Source organism: Anoplopoma fimbria, chromosome 5 (assembly GCF_027596085.1).
Source record: "Anoplopoma fimbria isolate UVic2021 breed Golden Eagle Sablefish chromosome 5, Afim_UVic_2022, whole genome shotgun sequence".
Lineage (NCBI taxonomy): Eukaryota > Metazoa > Chordata > Actinopteri > Perciformes > Anoplopomatidae > Anoplopoma > Anoplopoma fimbria.
The window spans coordinates 11,624,908-11,644,270 of NC_072453.1; the positions used below are offsets into that span (position 1 = coordinate 11,624,908).

The following is a 19,363-nucleotide window of genomic DNA, read 5'->3' on the forward strand; positions in this document are numbered from 1 at the left end:
ACATTCAGAATCCAGATGCAGCTAAATTCAAAGCCCCCAAACTTCTAGAAATTTCAAACAAATCCTCTCAGGACAGTTTTGTTGTATGCCCCAAATATTCCCCCACAAGCCCAATCACTCCAAGTTCTTCCCCTGACGCATGAATCCAATAATACAGGTGAGGCAAACAACCCTAAAAAACTAGCCAAGATAATATGCAAATGTGATTGACAAGAAAAATATGCAATTCAATATCAAACTCTCCCACAAGCTTTCTGCTCTCCCTCGGGGGTCCAGGAAAGAGTCCTACATGCTACAGAGCACGGTCAAAGGTAATGCAACTACCGCCTGGTCGACAACGATAAGACTATCTGTCTGAGGCGATATTTCTCAGCAATGAGATCAAACGGTCCCTCTGGTTGTCACTGTAGAGGCTTGGATCTGAGGATGGTTGCTAACCGACTCCTCCTCTGACATCCCTTCTCATCCTCTTTCCCGCCATGTGTTCTGTTTTTTGGTACCAGGGAGGTGTCACATACCCGGTACAAACACCTAATGACCTCCCACCAAGCTCACTGTCTCCCCTTCTCACACATATCTCCTGCTGGTTGTGTTTTTGAAAGCTGACAGGAGAGAGAGGGGAGGCATGACGATATAAAATCAGGCACATTATTTAAATAAGTGAGGGTCAAAAAAAATACTTGAATCAGCTTTAGCACAATACAATATGTATTCCTCGATTATGACCATATAAAGATTAATACAATTGTGTGTATACCAGCTCAGATTTAGCTGGTATAGAAGGGAAATCAGTTTAAATTAGCTGGTTGAAACACCAAAGTATGTAAATGGAAGACTGCTCATCAACATAAACATTTTAATGGCATACTGTTCTGATGTAGGTATTCCTGTGATATCTCTGTTTTAAGTCTGTTTTAGGTATTTAATTTGGTGGATTAACCAAAAACAAACACTCCCATTTTGTTATTTGATCCACTAATGGTATCTTAATAGCATTTCTTTAAAATATAATGTCACAATATTGCTATCACAGTGTGCCGGGATAGAAGATTTTATCAATATCACCCACCCATAAGATGAGCTGACTGGTTGATTGAACTTTATGAAAGGCAGAGGCCTTCTTCCCCACTGCCAACAGCTCTACTTATTTTTTCCATACACATATAAACAAAGTACTCTTAATTGCCTCTGTGGTGGTTCCACAGTAGGTGTCTCAAGGACCACCTCCTGCCATGATGACACACACACACACACACACACACACACACACACACACACACACACACACACACACACACACACACACACAGACTCACAAGATAAAAACAATACCAGTCACATGCTGTCGGATCTAGTAAAGATTATTTTCATTTGGTTATATTCTTGATTAATCAATTCATCTTTTAATCTATGAAATGGCACAAAGTTATTTTTCATAATTTGTGTTTTGGGTAAATTTAGGTCCGTGGGAGATTCACAGTGTTTGTAATATGATAAATGAATAGTCTTGGGGGAAGAGAATAAACAAATGAAGAGAATGAAGTCCCTGCTTTTTCTTGACATTTGTAATTGAAGGAATACACACGGATGTTTTGCTGCATTTGAGTCTTACAGTTTTTGTGCAATATTGCTGATCATTGGGTATTGATCAGTGAATACAGACACTGTTCGGAATATCAGTTACCCAGAATGGGCTTGGAAATACTTTGGCCAATATGATATAGATTTCCTCTGAGTTGCGTTTAATTCACTCTCACATAAGAAGGTCCATAGATAAAAGTGTCAATTCAACGAAAACGCGCTTATCCATACTATCCTGTGTGATATCTCCATCCTCTGAAGTATTTCTGCACCACAAGCTGCAAATATTGCGTTTGTGTGTTTGCCCACTTCAGAGAGCGACAATCAAGTGTGCGCAAAAAACCCCCCCAAAAAATCACCTGAACACACAACCTCCACGGACAGCATCTCAAGATAGGACAAGAAAAAAAACACAAAAAAAAAATCACAAGCGAATAAAGCACTCACGTCTCTGAAGCGATTCCAGTGTTTCATCTTCCGCCCGTACTGGGAGACGGTGGACAGCCATTGCTCATCTTCCATGAAATTCCCTGCTTTTGCTGCCTCTTTGCCACTTTTCACGTCCACCTGGAGCGAGAAGCCCACCAGCAGGCAGAGGAAAGCGACGGTTCTTAAAACCACCATGTTTCTCAGGCAGTTTGCTCTGGGGTGTATCTCCTCCTCCTGCTGCTGCTGATGCTGTCCTGTTGCCAAGGATCCTCATACACGACTGCTGCTGCTGCTGCTGCTTCAACACACTGAATAGAAATGAGAAAGCGAAAGAGGAGGGAGGGAGGAGAGGAGAGGAGAGGAGAGGGAGGGAGAAAGAGTTAAAGGAGCGACTAGATCCTGCACTAATCATTTATTTCTGCTTACTTGCTTTCATTACTTCCCTGTCATTGTGTAATCAGCTAAAACACACACTGCAAATGAATCATACAAGTGGAACAGATTTTTTTCCGAATCAATCAGACATGTATTTATTGTATTAAAACATTTGTTGAAAAAGGCCAGTTTGTGAGCCAATAAAGCTCTCTGAGTGACTCAATTAAAAAACATGGAAGTGGGGAATTGCTGCGGTTAAGCAAATACCTTGAGGCAGTGGTGACCAAACTGGGCTCTGTGGATTGTTGAGGGTCACTGAAGGACTCCCAAGTGGCTACAAGGCATATGAGGTTAAATGTAGCTTAATATTAGTGTGATTTTGTTCTTAAGTTGTTCATTAGCAGCACAGAAAGAGATGGTGTTAGAATGACTCAGATCAGCAGTGACTGTAGCATCTTACCATGAATACAGGACGTACTTGGAACGAACCTTATCGTGGTTCTTTGCTCTAAGCTTTATCAAAGATCTATTTTTGTGGGAATTATTTTTGGACTTAGCTCATGCTAATACAATATTAAAATGTGAATTCTTCTTAAATCTCCTTTTAAAGTAGTTTGTTCCAGTAGCCTACTTTAGCTGCAACATCATAGTTATGTAGAGTGAAATAATTAAATTCAACACAAATAAAATTTGTATTCAATCTTTTCATTTTGAGGTTTCAATGCATTTTAAATGGTAGAACCATGCTTTTTTTCCATAACAAATGAAATAATAGCAAGACTACAGCTGACAAGAGCACATTCTCCTACAACTAAGGATTGTTTTTAGTATCAATTGATCTGCTCATTATTTTCTTTATTAATCTTTTGATCTATCATATGTCAAAAAATAGCCCATATGTCTTCAAATGTCTTGTTTTGTCCAACCAACAGTCCAAAACCCTGTTACATAAATTTCTACCATCATAATGAAATCATACCAAGGTCTATTATTGGCCGGTGTCAAACTACACCTCTAAGGCTCTTGTTACGAGCTGATGTTGAGCTTTATCAGTGCATATAGCTAAACAAATGTTCAATTAAATTAGCACAAAACAGAATTAGCCTGGAGCTTTTGGGGGCAGTTCCCTCCTTTTCCCAGTTGGTAGTCCAACCTTGGCCACACTTGCTTCAAATCCTTGTAAATAACATTTCAAGGTCCAAGGCAGACGCTTCAAAAGATATATGGATAATCACAGACACAAGATAGTGCGTACACATTTTTATACAAAATGTAGACCAATTTCTCCAGCGATGGTACTGCCTTTGATTCAAGAGACATCTCTGGAAATCCAACATTTCCTTCTTCCGTATATATAAAAACATTCAAATGAACTCAGGGTTGTGGTATTTTTGGTATTGTCTATACTGGCTGCTTGAATACATTAAAGAGGTGATCATTTATAACCTTTTCATCCTTAGCTTCTCTTCAAAAAACAAGACCACATTTTGCATAACTTGAGTTATACATCAAACAGAAAACGGTCTTATTCATAACCACATTTCCCTGTAAATCAGCAAAACATAAGCCGAGGGTTTATGACATCAAAACCTTGAGCGAAATTTGAAAAAACATCATTCATTTGCTTGAATTGTCTGCACAACACGATACAAAATAAGGATGGATCTGTGAAGATGTCAGATGTCTGATAAGGCCTTTCAAAGCTGCTGCTGTGATGCCACTTTTCCTTTAAGAAGAGTTGAGTTGCTGCACCTGCACATAATGTTTTGAGTCTACCCACGTTATTCCTGCTGCTCCCTAAACTCTCCATGCCCTCGCTCCCTCCGTTCTCCATTTCAGCCCCATGAAGATAAACCTAATCCAGCACTCTTGCTCAGATTCTTGAGAGTTTAAGGTTACCAATGTTGGCCGAGGCCGAGTACAGCCAGGGGCGGGATCACGTTCCTGTGATGCTGATTAGCTGGCCGAACTGACTCTGACACTGGCATCAAAACAGCCGATGTGGCAGATGCTGGCTTCCCTGAGTGTGCAGAGCTACCGAATTTGAAAAGCAAGGGCAACGGGAGAAATGTCCAGCAGCGTCAGCCAGCTGTGCACGTCAACAGCACGAGGTGCTGGACATCAACAGATCATCATCAGTCATGTCGTGATAAGGATGAATGTGCAGCAGATTAATGGTCACACAGCCGAGCAGGGAAGCGTTCAAAAGACTGTGTTCTGCATAGCACCATTAGCTTTTAAAGGTTTGTTTGAGGGCTGAGATGTTATTGAGGAACCATGTTCTGGACTCGGGTCTCCTGAGGAAAATCCCCACGTGCCAGAAAGAGCAAATGGAAAACATGTTGATGAAAGCGCTGAGTGGTTCATCTCTTAAGATGGTAGCGTTTAGGGATGAGAAGACTCTAAGGAGCTCTTTTTTTTAATTGCAGACTGCTTTTATGAGCTTGGTTCTTCCGCTCCATCAATATCTGAAGAAGCAGCACAGTGACCAGGAACCCCTGAAGCACTAGTGATCACACATAAAGCTATTTTTTTCACTTATGGTACATTAGGTACAGGCAAAAAGGATTTTCTTGCATGTTTTTTGCTTCGCTGATCACATTGAATTCTCATCCAGATCAATGTCTCTGCCTGATTAATAAATTCAGCTGTGATTTGGCTCCTCCGTCTCTTTAAATGCAGCAACCTTAGATCACAGTCTACATGCCAAGTTGAAATCATATCTCTTTACTAAGACTTCATAAGTCACCATTTGTGCCTCTAAATCTTCTGGTGAAAAACCTCAGATGAGGGACCCAAGAGTTTGCACATACAGGCAAACATACTCGGGTGCAAGACGAAAAGATACTTAGGCTGTGTTTCTCTTTTTAAGGCAACGTTTAGATCTTCTTCAAGAGTACCAACTATTCATGTGGAGCCTAACAGTCTGCAGACATTATTTGTGCCCTGCAGAGAAAAAAACTCAGATTCCATGAGCTCTTTGACAGCCCTTATGTGGCTGAGAGGGCCTGATGTTGTTGAATGGTAAAAATAGTATTTCTTATTTGTTTACAGAGAAAGATGTTCAAATGGACATGCCGAGAACGATGATAAAGACATATTCATTTTTAAATTATGGACAGAAACACGAAAACAAAGTCCCATCTTCTATCGGAGGATGTGACCAGCGGTAAGAACAACTTGAGTAAAATGAAAAATCTTGCACACACCGTCTCTCTTACTACTGGAAGGCTATATTTATTACCTTATCCAAGGGCAGTTAATGTTTACCGCATACAATGTCGCTCAAGCTTTTTAAAATAATTATTTCTGTCAGTCAACTCACAACAACTGGTGCAGACTAGTTTTCTCATCCACACCTGTAATTTCTATACATTAGATATGCAAGAAGATGACTTCCCCATTCTTTAACCCACCTATCACACCTCTGATTGATATCTTAATCACTGAAACAAGTGTGTACACGTAGTCACATGATATAACAGTCCCCTGATCTAATATTTTAAATAAAAGTGAAAGCACTTCCACAGAACATCTTCTTTTACACATTAGAGTTACGCTGTGGAAGAGCGCCTTTAATTGTCAGGGGATTAAATGATCCCATCAGTTCGCCGTGTTGTTGATAAAACGTATCTATACCAAGCATGATCAGTTTAAACACAAAAAGAGCTGAGCGGAGGAATGCTTAATTTGAATAACATCAGGCAAGACAGCAAGCAGTAGAATTTGAAGGGTTGCTTATCTGTAAATATTTGCCTTCATCAACTGTGAACACATCCCTTTGCTGTCTTACAACTAACTCATAAGACTCAACAGGAGCTCCGCTGCTTATCAGTGCTGTACATATTCTCACATGTTGTAACAACTCCACGAGGATCGCTCCAGGTAATCCTGGTACACAGCAATTAACAGGCTAAGGGTGGATGCTTTGCACATTTATTTATTTATTTATTCCTGCATTTAAACAGAATGTTAAAATGAGGCAACAGTATGTTCCAACTGATTATTATAAAATATTCAGCAAAGACACTGTGTTGTGAGTCCATTCATGTTCATCATGTGATGTTTTCCTGAGTGATTTACAGTCAACTGAGAGTTTCTTCATCAGCCAGCCACACTGAACACTTCCCGTCCTGCTGCCATGTTCATCCATAACCTGCAACACATAGGCAGTGATCAATATTTGTACTTCAAATCACCCTAGGGCTATAAATAATGATTATTTTCATACACGATGACTGTATTGTTCTTTTTTTATCAATTAATTAGTACACAAAATGTTAGAAAATAGTGAAAAATGTTAAAGGTGACATCTTCATAATTGTTTGTTTTGCAAACAGTCCATAAATGAACGATGTGCAATTTAAATGGATATAAAACAAAATAAAGCAGCAAATCTTCACATTTAAAAAGCTGATACCAGTTTGACATGTTTGTTTGATAAATGCCTAAAACAAATCAATCAATTATAATTGTTCATTCATTTTCTGTCCATCAACTTATCGAAAAATCCAATACTATTGACAGCTTACATTTATTTAGTCAATATTTTAAGGCAGAGACAAACAATAATACAATCAATGGACTTAGTTAAACTGTATTTATTAATGTTAGTAGGTTTAGTGTAGTGTGCTGTATTAAATCACATATTTTGTATTCTGTTATGTAATTTACTTGCGTATGTTCTATCCCCATGGATCAGTTATTTTTCATTGATGACCCAATAAAACCAAGCATATTCTGCTTCTGCACTCTGCTCACAGTCACTGCCTGCGATGAGTGCTTCCACTGTTAAGTGTTCATAAAAAAATATGTAGCCTGAAAGCAAGTTCCTGAAAAGGAGAACCGTCAAAAGGAAGTTTGGAAGTTGAGGAGAGAATAAACCACATCGGGAGGCATTTAATAAGTAATCTCGAGTGACTTACAGCTGTAAGTGGAGCTGCTCTAAACGCGTATAGATCTAATTCAATTGGACTCAAACTGGGTCACACAGCTATTAAAAGTGCAAAGTTAGTTGAGAGCAGTCTGAAGGCAGTTTGCATTTGCCAGGAAAAGAACTATAACTGCTGGTTTTGCACTGTGGGCATCTGCAGCAGGCGTGGAACCGAGTGCAGCACCTTTTTTCAATTAAATGCACAAAAACAGACAGAAGATGGCAATTCTGAACCTTCGACATGCTCAGTCTCAGTATATGATTTATTTTCAGTCTGCATATCCAGCTTATAACAACTACTATAAATGACAAATCCCCAATCAGCTTCACTACTCTGCATCCTACCAACAAGCAACAGCATTAAGTGCTGTGTGAAGGGATTTAATTTTAAGAGGATGAATAAAAGACTTGAAGTCAGGAGGAGGATTTGTTTTAAGGGTTTATAGCTTCCGATACAGAGAGAGTTTACAGCAGTAGAGCCCAACTTCTGCATATTGAACCTGAGGCCATTGTGTTGGTAGCGACTAACGTAGCATTTAGCTGCTAAAGAGCCAGATATTTCCCTCTATGAGCTGGTGGAGATCAAAAACAGAGATAAAAGGAGACTCAATATTTGACTTTTGGAATATTAGTGGCCAAAAACACGACTCAAAATGAACGCTAATGCTGCTCCTTTTCTGCTGTATGTGGAAATAGGCAACTGTTTGCTAACACAACAACGTTTTAAGGTGATAATATGTCAATGCTGGGTTTAAAACTTCTTCTTCCTCCCCCAAGGCAGATAGGAAAATCAATTCATGCTGCTTTAATGTCCTTAGTGACTGAAATTATTTGAATTTAGTCCCTCAGGAATTATTATCCTACCTCTACAGTCATTAAATCGGCGCTGATATTGGAACAGAATTGATTTCATGTCACTGTGAAACAATCATAGATTTGAATAAATGGTTAATCATTTAAGCTATTTTATTAACCGAAAATTCAATTTCAATAAATTATCTTAAATATTTGTGAGCATTTTTCAGTAATCTCTTACATTTGATAAGTTATACAATTATCTACAAAAGCAATGGAGATGAATCGATAATAAAAAAAAATGGTTGCAGCTCTATTTAAAAAAACTCCTGGTGCAAAGTGTACATTAAGCAAACAGCAGCTCGGACTGACTACCTGCTGTTCAAACACTCGGCTTTGTGCCTCTCCTCGCTGTGTGAATGCCTCCAGCAGTAAACAGACGTGGACAGCTGCAGGCAGCCTTCAGACTCAGCCCTCTGAATGATAAAGAGCTGCAGCAGCGATCACCTGCCTCCTCGCTGGAGACACACATTAGACATTTCAAATACTCTAGCCTTGGCTGTCCGTCAAGGCCGTTCGCGCCCATTAGTGACAGAGTGATTAGTGTGACATTCAAACACCGGTGACACTCAGCTGGAGAGTCACATCCAACATGAGAGAACAGCCAAAGGAAAGGAGCGCTGTCATATTTCACTTCTAACAATATCCAATTTGAGAGATTCGTTGGCTTTGTCGAGCGAGATCATTTATGCAGCACCTTTGTAATTTCTCGTGGATAGACCTGTTTGATCGATCAAAAGACACTCTTATAACAATCTTAAGGATTCAGGCTCGTTAAGGGGAAAACATGACACCAGGAGTGCGAGGCTACCCTACTGAAATGTCATCCTAGTGCTTCCCTGCTGTTAAGTTCACCCTTTGAGTTAATTGGATTCGGATCAGAATATTCTATGAACCTGATCGACATGCGTGCTTGGCTATAGTTAAACTTACCGCGACCTTAAAAACAACTTAAATCGATTTCATGTGTGTTATTACTCCTAGCATACAAATCAAACATATCTACTGTATTAAAAAAAGGTCACGTCTGTCAAACATCATCTTTCTCTCTCCGGCAGCAGATGTTAACGCCAGCTCCTCTGAATGAAAGCTTAATTTCTAATCACACTATGAAAAATTGTATAGTGCCGTTATGAATACCAAAACCCCAAATGTGCTACAAAAAAGTTTGACAATTGATCAAGTAAGACCTATTTCAAAACAGCCTTTGCATAAAAAAAAAAAAAAAAAAAAAAAAAGGGCTGCTTTGGAAACTGGCATGAAATTAAATATGCAAATTGGATAGAGGCCTAAACAATACTTGGTTGAGATAACACAAGACTTCCTCTACCAAACATGAATGATTTCTTATTACTGAACGGTTCAGCGTAAGTTCTACGGGCTCATTATAGGGATTGCTTTGCTTTCACTTCTTTCAAAATCACAGCTTTTCTTTCTTCACTTTTAAAACAAGTGGAAAAATATATATTTATCAGCTTGTTATACATTGCAAAGGCTCGTTTTCAGTGGTTGTAGCCTTCTAAATACTAATTAATTGACTCATTAATGCATGTAAACAAACTAAACTGTTTCAAACCCAGCCCCTTGACTTTCTCCAGATCTTCAGAAACAAGGACGCGGATCCACAGAGGAAATAGGTTTGCGGTAACACAGGCAGACACCGAGGTCTCATTTTATCCGGCTCGTTGAGAGGATCGTACACGAGTCTCCAAATCTCAAGGGGTCAGGTTGGAAGTTTCCACAGCAGGAGGCACAGAGCTGACTAATTAGGAGTGAGAGATGCGGCAGGGACAGAAAAAAATATGTATGTCGGGAAGTGCGTAAGCAAGCTCACCCACACAGACGACAAAGCAACATGATTTCCCACACCATATTTAAATCTGACTCAGCTACTGACTTTAATGTGACATAAGTACATTATTATGGCCGGCCGTCAATCATCATTTCACTGAATTCATGAATTCCAAACATTTGCTTGGTCCAGCTTCTCAGATGTAGGCAGTCTTCCACTTTTCTCTGTTTTATATTTATTATCAAATATCTCTTGATTTTGACCTGTTTTAAAGACATCACCTTGCATAGATAAGCAGTATTTAAACGTTCAACTTATGGTCTATAACACAATTATGGATATGAGTGTTTGTAATAACAGGATGAATGACAATATTGTGAAAACAGACCTGTACTAATATAAAATATGTCTTCTTAAAAGTTATAACTGGTGCCAAATACTGTACATTAATAAACACATATAAATGTCTTTATAGCTTTTTACATTATGATGTATTATAAACAAGTGTCATTATTTTCTCACATTTTATGATTGTTAAAGGAATCAAGAAAATAACCGACTAATTGACCGATGTTAAAAAGCTAACGTTCATTTCAGCCCTTTCATCAAATATGTTCCGGATCTATGCAACAAAACACACATATGGCCGTTTAAGTAAACATGAAGTCCAAACATCTTTAAATCTACAACCAAATGAAACGTCTTCAGTGTCTGAATCTGTCCGGGGATGACTTATGTTCCTTCAGTGCGATCATTAGTGAAGACATCTGTCCAGCGCATCCTTAATCATGTCCCTGCCATATGAAACGAGGACGCACATTCTCAGTGAATTTCATTAACTTGCAAATCACCATCTCTCTCTCTCTCTCTCTCTCTCTCTAACGCTCTGTGTGCTTATGAGCAAGTGTTGGCAATTCCCAGACTCCCCTCAGTATCTGTTACCTGAGAGTGGCAATGTGCAGGGTGTGTACTCTGATTCACAAACAAGCATCCTCTCAGGAGACAGGGAGGGGATAATTAGGAGCCTTTCGTGGGTCGGATAAGATACTTTTTCAATGTCAATGCATGGCAGCTCAACGGGCCAGTCTGTTTTCCCTGATGATGAAATTTGCATGTCCCTGTGTAAAGGGCGTCTGTTGACATAGCTCCAGGACAACAGGGGAAAAAAAAAAAAAAAAAAAAAAAAAAAAAAAAAAAGGAGTCAGGCCACTGCTGAAACGGGAGGGTGGACAGAACGGGATGGCTGAGCTGACAAACAAAAAGCGCCCCTCAGCTTCCATCAGTGTAACTTTTGGCCGCTCTGAGATCACCCTCCTGCATGCCAAGCAGAGCACATCGCCAGCTGAGGGGAGGGGTTGGAAATAAAACAAAAACGCTCTGACGTCGAGAGAGAGAGAAAGCGAGAGAGATAGAGAGCAAGTGGCCAGGCTCTGTGTCCGATGTCTGTATTCACTGACACACTGGACAGACGGGAGTGGGAACAGGGTTGTGGCTACATGTGGGGAGGGCACCGATAGAAGAGTTGGAGAAGAAAAAAAGAAAAAAGACTGGTGTAATAAATCATGTCAGTGACGCATTAACACATTCATGAGGCAGTGAGATGAAAGGAAACGGGCAATACTTGGTTATGATCAGTGTGAAACCAGAATCTCTCAACAGCTATGAAAGTCTGGACATTTCCTTGTAAACTTCATGTATTTCTAAATGTTTAAGTCTCACTACCTGCTAGCCAAAGCCTGAGTTCTTTAAAATATTGGTTTAGGAACGTTGAGAAAAGTCCAATCAGCTGTTATTGTTGACAGGTGGGACAGTGCAGCAAGAGTTCTTAAATTATTCAGACCATGCCATTACCACTGACTTCCTGTGTGAACGGACTGAATGTATATGAGGCGTAGCGACCAATAACCTCACAAGGATGGACATGTCGGGGCATTTTGACAGCTTGTAGGGTAACACTGTATTTTACACAGATAATTTAATTAAATAAAAACAGCATAAAACAATTTATAATAATTCGTAGTCCAGGATTCAAAATTTAAATAAAGTATTGTCGGCATTCTATTGCATTAATGTGTGAGCAGGATCTAACAGTAGCAGTTGGTGAGGTGGAGCTCATTTAAACTTCATATACTGATTTAAACCGTTAGTTTAATCTATAACAATACATGATATAAGTTTATCACATGTTTTGTATGTAAAATCTTAATGTGCAATGTAACTAGAGCCATAAAAATAAAAAAAGGTGCCTTCTCACATGCTCTATTGTGTGATTGAATGAATACATCCCACAATAGGATAAACCCGCCCTGTCTAGACACTAATTGGCTATAAGGTGTCAAAGCCAGACAGAGGTGCACACTGACTCACAGACATTCGCACACTTGAGCGATATAAAGTAGCAAATCAAATCAAATGGACATAAAATTTGAATTAAGAATGGTACTTTATATATATAATACATATAATTTGCTACATTTGACCAGTGTGTTCAACAAAATGTTACATATAATATATTTGATACATCTTTACAGAAATCTAACTCTGACATAAATCTGAGCCAAGACTGATTTAAAGCTTCTTATCTGACTTTGTATCTTCAACAATCCAATTTCACACTCAAAGTCAATCATCTCCTCTTAGAGAACAGCAGACCTGACATTAATCTACTGTGACCACATCCAAAATAAAATCTATCCATTGTGAACAAATCCCCAAACATGCAAAAGTAAGTCAGGACAAAAGTAAACAGTGACGTTTTTGATGTATATTCTCCTTTTTTCATGTTTCCTTTTTGATTGCCTGTTCCATTAAACATGTATTTTATTGTAATTCTTTTTTAATCTGGTTTGACTCGGATTCCCTGAAGAGAACCGATTGTCTGGAGACTTAAGTACAAAAACAGAAATTTACTGGTGCATTTCAGATTGATTATGCATGCATGAATCATCTTTTGAGTGAGATTAAGACTGAACTTTCAATCATTTTGCACTCTGATCATTTCATTTTTCTGTATAATTTCTTCCCAAGGGGTTTTGGAAAACAACATTTTTGTTCAGATAGGTTGAAGTAAATGCAAAAAAAAAAGAAAGAAAAAAGAAACAACCCTATGCTGCCACCTACTGGACAACATCATAAAGACCACTTCATTGTTCTGCTAAAAACTTTCTTCATTATTAATTTCCCACCTCAGAATATGCTGAGCCTAGTTGAAGCTCATGAGAAGTTGGTGCTCCCTGCAGAGGTGTAGTAGCCCGAACAATCTGTCGAATATCTCTGAGACAGCAGGACAGCATTCAGCTCAAACTCTCCAAAACGATAAGCACCACATTTCTGTAATCAAAACAGAAATAAAAACATCCATAAGACAAAAGCTCCTCATCATACCTTTTTTTGAATATATAACAATATTTCCTAATTTAAAAAAATAGTCTAACCACTTAACGATATATAGAAAACTCAGCACTGTGCAAAAAAAATTCGACCTTACTTGATTAAGTCTGTGCAGAAAGAAAAGATGAACTGTCACTCACAAACATGGTGTTACCATGGTTACGGGCAACTGAGCATTTGCTAGGCACCCTTGTGTCATTTTCAGAGAAAAGAAATTGAAGGATTTTGTTATTCAAACACAGATCTTCTCTGCACCAGAGAGGAAGGGAAGGTGAATGTCAGAGCTTATTTTATCTGCAGTGTCAACTTGGTGTCACATTTCAGTCGTCACACATAAAGAAACCGCACCTGAAGGTCTCGCTCTGACACAGTGCTAAAGAAGAAATCTATAGAGGTGTATTCTTGTTCCTTCAGGGAACAGGTTTAATTGATTTACTCTTGAACAGTCAAGCTTTTGTAGCAGCATACAGATTTTTAGCACCTTATATTTTAGCATTTTTGGTTAAATGTTGGAATCTTATCTTAAATTTGAAAACACAACAAACGGGAAACATATATGACACATTGTTCATGATGCTTTGAATTTCTATGTAATTGGGAATTACTTAGGAGGTGATGTTTGGTTTGATTTGTTTGTTTTTCAGCAGGATACAGAAAAGAACACTTGTCCTATTCCCATGAAACTTGGATGAAAGGTGAAGCACGGGCCGAGGACGAAGCCATTAAAGTTTGGGAAGATAAGACGCAAGATTTATGGATTCAGCCTTGTAGTCATTTTGTTTTTACCATAATTCATTGTTGGTACTTTATTCCATTGTATTTTTTGTATTTAATAAAATTCTTGATGTATTTTGCCTTGTTGCAGCCTTAAAATGTTTGAATCATGGTTCCAGCATGTTAGGCACTAAGTAACATTTTACAGAATATTAAGATTTCTATTATTATGTGCCCTGAATGACACGGATCTTAATGGCCTTGTGATCACTCCAATTAGTCACCTGTAGCAAACAGCATCTGTCTTACATTGTAACCAGATCGGTCTACATGTTGTGTATGTCAGTTCAGTTCTTCCCACATTGATATGCATTTCCTATGTAACATTCCCATCACAAACCATAGGACAAAAAGAGCAACGGGCCTTTTCACACATAAAACATTTTTACATGTGAAAGCAGTAAAAATGGTTTGATTAAATTTAGCTGCATCGGTTTCTGTCTCACTGTCTCGGCTTACTGGGACACTTGAATAGAACCGAGGCATCATTACTGTTATTTGTAGCACTTGTGCTTTTCCTACAGTGAGAGGTAAGAATATCTGCTGTAAAAAAAAAAGCCAGTGTGGATGATTCAGCTGAAAAAAGAACATTACACACTGACAGACTGGAGATTTAAATACTAAACATGTTTGTGATATGGAATCGGGACACCCATAACTGCCTTCGAACAGATCAGGTGGGTTAACGTCTAATTACATACCGCAGATGGTCTGGGAACATAATCCTTTAATACCAGACTGAAATCATGAAACCCTTATGACTTATAATAGTGAGTCAGCCCCAAAATGAACCAGATTGTCCTCTGTGCATGCTAGAGTAGTATCAGAGAGACGTCTCCCCCCAAAAGACCTAAAGCTTTCTGTTTTAAGACATATTATTTGGCAAGCTCTTATATCCTAATGGGACTTCAAAAGCAGTGGACATGCCTGTATACAATGTGTTGAATGTGCAGACAACATGGCACAATATTGCTGCAGGTCAATTATCAGTTCATTTCCACGTATATTTAACATTTCCCATATTTCTTATAGTATGCTCTAACCATTTCGAATCAAATTTAAACAAAAATCTGGATGTTTCCCATCCAGCAGTATTTGAAATGGCAGGCGGGAGTAACTCTTTCCTCTAACCTTTAATATGTTTTTGGCATCAAAAGCTTCTCGTTCACTCATGGCTTGTCTTCTCGGGCCGCCCGTGTCTTCAACTGCAAAAAAACACCAGAGTGCAGAAGACAAGCAGAAACATGTCAGAAAAACCAAGTGTCCCTGCTGAACAAATAAACATGTTAACTTGCTGCCACAGTGGGAAATAGCAAGGTCTCAATCAAGGTCATTTAGTTGTGAAGAAAAAACACTGGATTTAAAATCGCCTACATTCTGGCAAACATGGTCAGCAGTGACACAGCCCCTCCCTTGTGTGGTGTTGCTGGTCAGCTCAGTACAACATTTGAGAACTGGAGCTGGACTTTATCCATGGACAAAATGAATGCAGCCATTGTCAGTGTACTTGGAAAACATGCCGCTTGGTGCACGTAAACAGAGCTGAGGCCAAACGGAGAACCGGCTGCCTGATGCGTCTCTTCAAGAATTTGTTATTGTTATTAAAGATTGAGCGTTGTCGTCACTGCAGGTCCAAGCTAAGAGATAACGAGGGGACATTGGCAAATAGGTTGAGGGCAGGAGCTAACAATGTGGTCACAACAGGTCAATAACCTTGTTTTAACCTAACTACTGGCGCATGTTGCAGCTTGCATGTAATGTCTTTCTTTACCTGTGGAGTCCTTTCTGAACAGGGTGTTCATCACAGTGGCGTGCAGCTTCACTCTGTCCCACTCTCTGACCATCAGTCCTGCTGAGACAAAGTGCTCCACCAGCCGGTCTGCGATCACCTGCAACCTTAAGAGCAGCAATAAGAAGAAAAAAATCATGTGTCAATTTTGTGGGGGGGTTTTTAATGTCATTTTTCACATTATTTGTAACCGATCCACTTACTTGTCAGATTTGTCTTTCAGGTTGACTTTGGCATACAAGACGTCCACCATGGCTGGGTCATCGTTCATGTACTCGATACCCGTCACTTCCAACTTCAGAGGTTTTCCCTCTGTGATGTCTCTGATGGCAGACAGAGAAAAAGCAGATTGCAGTGATGGTTTTCAGACACTTTTTTTCTTGAGCAATAAAATGGTTCCTCTGTTTCTAATACTGTTTTGAACTCCCAAGTATTTTTTCTTGTGTTTGTGAAACAGAGTTCACTTATTAACCTATCTGATCCGGTCTTAATAATGTAATCTAATCCGATTCAATTTAATCTAATCCTATGTTTAAAAAGATACGATTACATAATCTGATTAGTTATTCAAGCATAAGGCAGGTGTTATTCTATTTTTTCTTATTGTCAACAAATCCTATGAATACTAAAGTATAATGCTGCTGTAAGCCTGCAAATTTCCCCGCTGCGGGACTAATAAAGGATTATCTTATTTTATCTTATAAAATAATAAAACTAAAACAAACTATGCGAGTCCTTGTCTCAATACTTTCCAACTGACCCAGACTTATCTGTGGCACTCAGCCCAGAGTCTGTTTGTTATTGCTGAAAAAACTTGTCACGCATAGATACTTTCTTTAAAATAAAAGGCTACATCATATCTTAAAAGTGGTGTACCCTGTACTTTTTAGTAAACATGACTCAAACAGGAGGGGGACAACTTTCTACCATGGATTTAGCGGTAGCGAGAACTACCACAGATCTCGATATAGAGACAGAGGCTGAGGTTTGGCAGTGAGTTTTGAAACATGTCCACACGTCATATTTTTGTGGCCGTCACAGTCTTACGATGCAAAGTAGTACACAGAGTCCACTGGTCTAAAAGCAACTTTCCTGGCACTGATCCAAAATGTGATAAATGTCACCTAGGACCATCTTATTTCACCCACATGTTTGGACTTGTCCCGCCTTATCTCTATTTTGGAAGTCTGTTATTGACCCGCTCTCAGCTGTCATATCTGCAAACATCCAGCCCCCACCCTCAGTTGGCCTATTAGGTGTCCTACCCACTGACCAATTCACTGCCATCCTCTTTTGATGAACTTCTCACGTTTAGACATTTCTCACATTCCTAGCGAGGCGTGTTATTCAGATGCACTGGCAGAGTCCCCACTTGTATAAAGGATGACATAACCTTTGTGAAATCACAAAGAAATTAAACACTCATTTTACATATTTCTTCAATTGTTTCTACAAAATGTCTTGTATATTGGATGTATCTTTACGTTCTATTTTTTTTTATTTATTAATTGTTTTCTTGTGGTTGTGTCATTGATTCTAGCCTCTTGTCTTAGTAATATTACTGCCTCTGCCAATGTGTACCTCATTCTCCAGAATGTGTTCTTGTATTTCATCTATTCAATCATACATGCAAAAGGTTAATGTATTGTTTTTGTTTGTGGTGATACAAATCTAACAAATAATCATATTTACAAACACAAAAACCCACACATACATACATACATACATACATACATACATATATATTAATACATACATACATACATACATACATACATACATACATACATACATACATACATACATACATACATACTAGATTTCTTTAGTTCCATCTACAATTTCTTTAGTCAAATATAGTGTTTGGCAGACAATCTCTGGTAGACACTATATTTTAGGTGGTGTTTTTGTGTCATTATTTGGGAGTGTTAGACAACTAAGAACTTCTTTGGTCGAGGACGGCCCTAATATAAATACAGTGCATATCTACACATGTTCACAGGAATGAACCAAGTTCAACAGTGTGGCTCATTGATGAGGAATAAGTTCTATCACATACTAACATACATATACTAATACGTTTGTAGGATTAACTCATTCATGGCTTTCATGGGCTTTGTTAACAACAACAAATACATGATATACCACCAGATTTATGCTTTAAAAAGGAGTAATTTTTGTTGTTTTCAGCTTTTTAGTTATACAGTTTAAATCTTAGTATAAAATTTTTAAAAATTGGCAAATACCTGATGAAGTTTTGACACTCTTGGAGGTGTTCGCACGCTTTCCTCACTTCTGTGTCATTTAACAGAGCCAGGGTGCCGATTGTCATGTGAAGCTTAGCAGGGTTCTGAAAGATGCTTCCGTCCACTCCATGATCCTACACATCAGGTGACAACAATTAGTGAATACAGAATTCATAATGTGCTGATATTAAACCACCATCCACGTTCCTTCTACAGTACCTGTGAGCACTGCTGCAACACCTCGTCTTTAAAGCTCAGGAATCCTTCTTGAATTTTGGGATCATTCAAAGGAAACGACAGGAAGTGCGTGAAAGGCTGCTTCTTCCGGAAACTCTCAACAAGGACATCAACTCGTGTGACCGCAGATGAGACTGCAGCTTTATGGGAACCTGTGATAACTGTTGGACAAAGGAAGACAGTTGAGTGGAGATCTTTTTGTTAAAGGAACTGATCTCTAACCTGTTTTACGAGGTTTCCTAATCCTCACCAATCTGTCCTTCCACTCCTGGTTTTGGGATGTTGATAGATGTCTTTGTGTCAGACTCCAGACGTTTGCGTGTCTCTCCTTTTTTCCCAATGATGTATCTGTAGAACAAACAAACAAAAGTGTGCTGCTTAGAAACAAAACCTCTTGTGCTTTTCAATGTGTGGGGGGAGGCGATACAGTACAATCAAAACATGCGCATTTTGTGGATTCACTCACTTGTAAAGAACACTTGGGACATCTATAGCACAGCGGTATCCCTTATCAGTCTGCTCAATGGAGGTGGTATCACAGGATTCATCTACTTCAAGGTCTTCACTCTCTAAACATGTTAAAACAGATGCATTATGGGTTTTTCTTCTTTTAAGAAAGCATGTCTAAAGCCTGGCAGCACTGTCTTCACACACACACACACACACACACACACACACACACACACACACACACACACACACACACACACACACTAACAGGACTCAAGTTAGTTACCTGGGGGTCCCATGTAGGACACATCTTCTTCTTCTTCTTCTTCATCATACTGTTCTTCTTTAATCATATTCCTTCTGTACATTCTCCCATTTATATTGACAATAGCTGGACGTAAAACATCCATAATGTCAACTCATAAATCAGCTTATATATAGTATTTTTCAAACACACACACAGGCACTAGTGACGTTCACGTTCCGGTTTCCCTGCTTTACGGCAGCCAGGA

General features: G+C 38.9%; 1 protein-coding gene across 2 annotated transcripts; it reads right to left on the reverse strand.

Moving 5' to 3' along the window:
* Positions 1-5,645: 5,645 nt before the first annotated feature.
* On the reverse strand, positions 5,646-19,279 carry ascc1 (activating signal cointegrator 1 complex subunit 1). 2 transcript variants are annotated; one of them, XM_054599050.1, is made up of 10 exons: positions 19,138-19,279; positions 18,868-18,970; positions 18,652-18,749; positions 18,384-18,562; positions 18,165-18,298; positions 16,122-16,241; positions 15,901-16,025; positions 15,261-15,334; positions 13,151-13,295; positions 5,646-6,541 (listed from the first exon to the last, which is right to left on the reverse strand). In XM_054599050.1, exons 1-9 carry the CDS (start codon positions 19,259-19,261, stop codon positions 13,179-13,181), a joined length of 1,074 nt encoding a protein of 357 aa, XP_054455025.1. In that variant the 5' UTR covers positions 19,262-19,279; the 3' UTR covers positions 5,646-6,541; positions 13,151-13,178. The 2 variants fall into 2 exon arrangements, with proteins under 2 accessions (XP_054455025.1, XP_054455026.1); XM_054599051.1 differs by lacking the exon at positions 5,646-6,541 and having other exon boundaries at positions 12,390-13,295.
* Positions 19,280-19,363: the final 84 nt, after the last annotated feature.

Coding starts and splice junctions, on each gene's coding strand:
- ascc1 (XM_054599050.1), bottom strand. CDS start 19,261: ATGGATGTTTTACGTCCAGCTATTGTCAATATAAATGGGAGAATGTAC. Junction 18,563..18,651: donor AGGAGTGGAAGGACAGATTG/GTGAGGATTAGG, acceptor TTTGTCCAACAG/TTATCACAGGTTCCCATAAA. Junction 13,296..15,260: donor ATGCCAAAAACATATTAAAG/GTTAGAGGAAAG, acceptor TTTTGATTACAG/AAATGTGGTGCTTATCGTTT.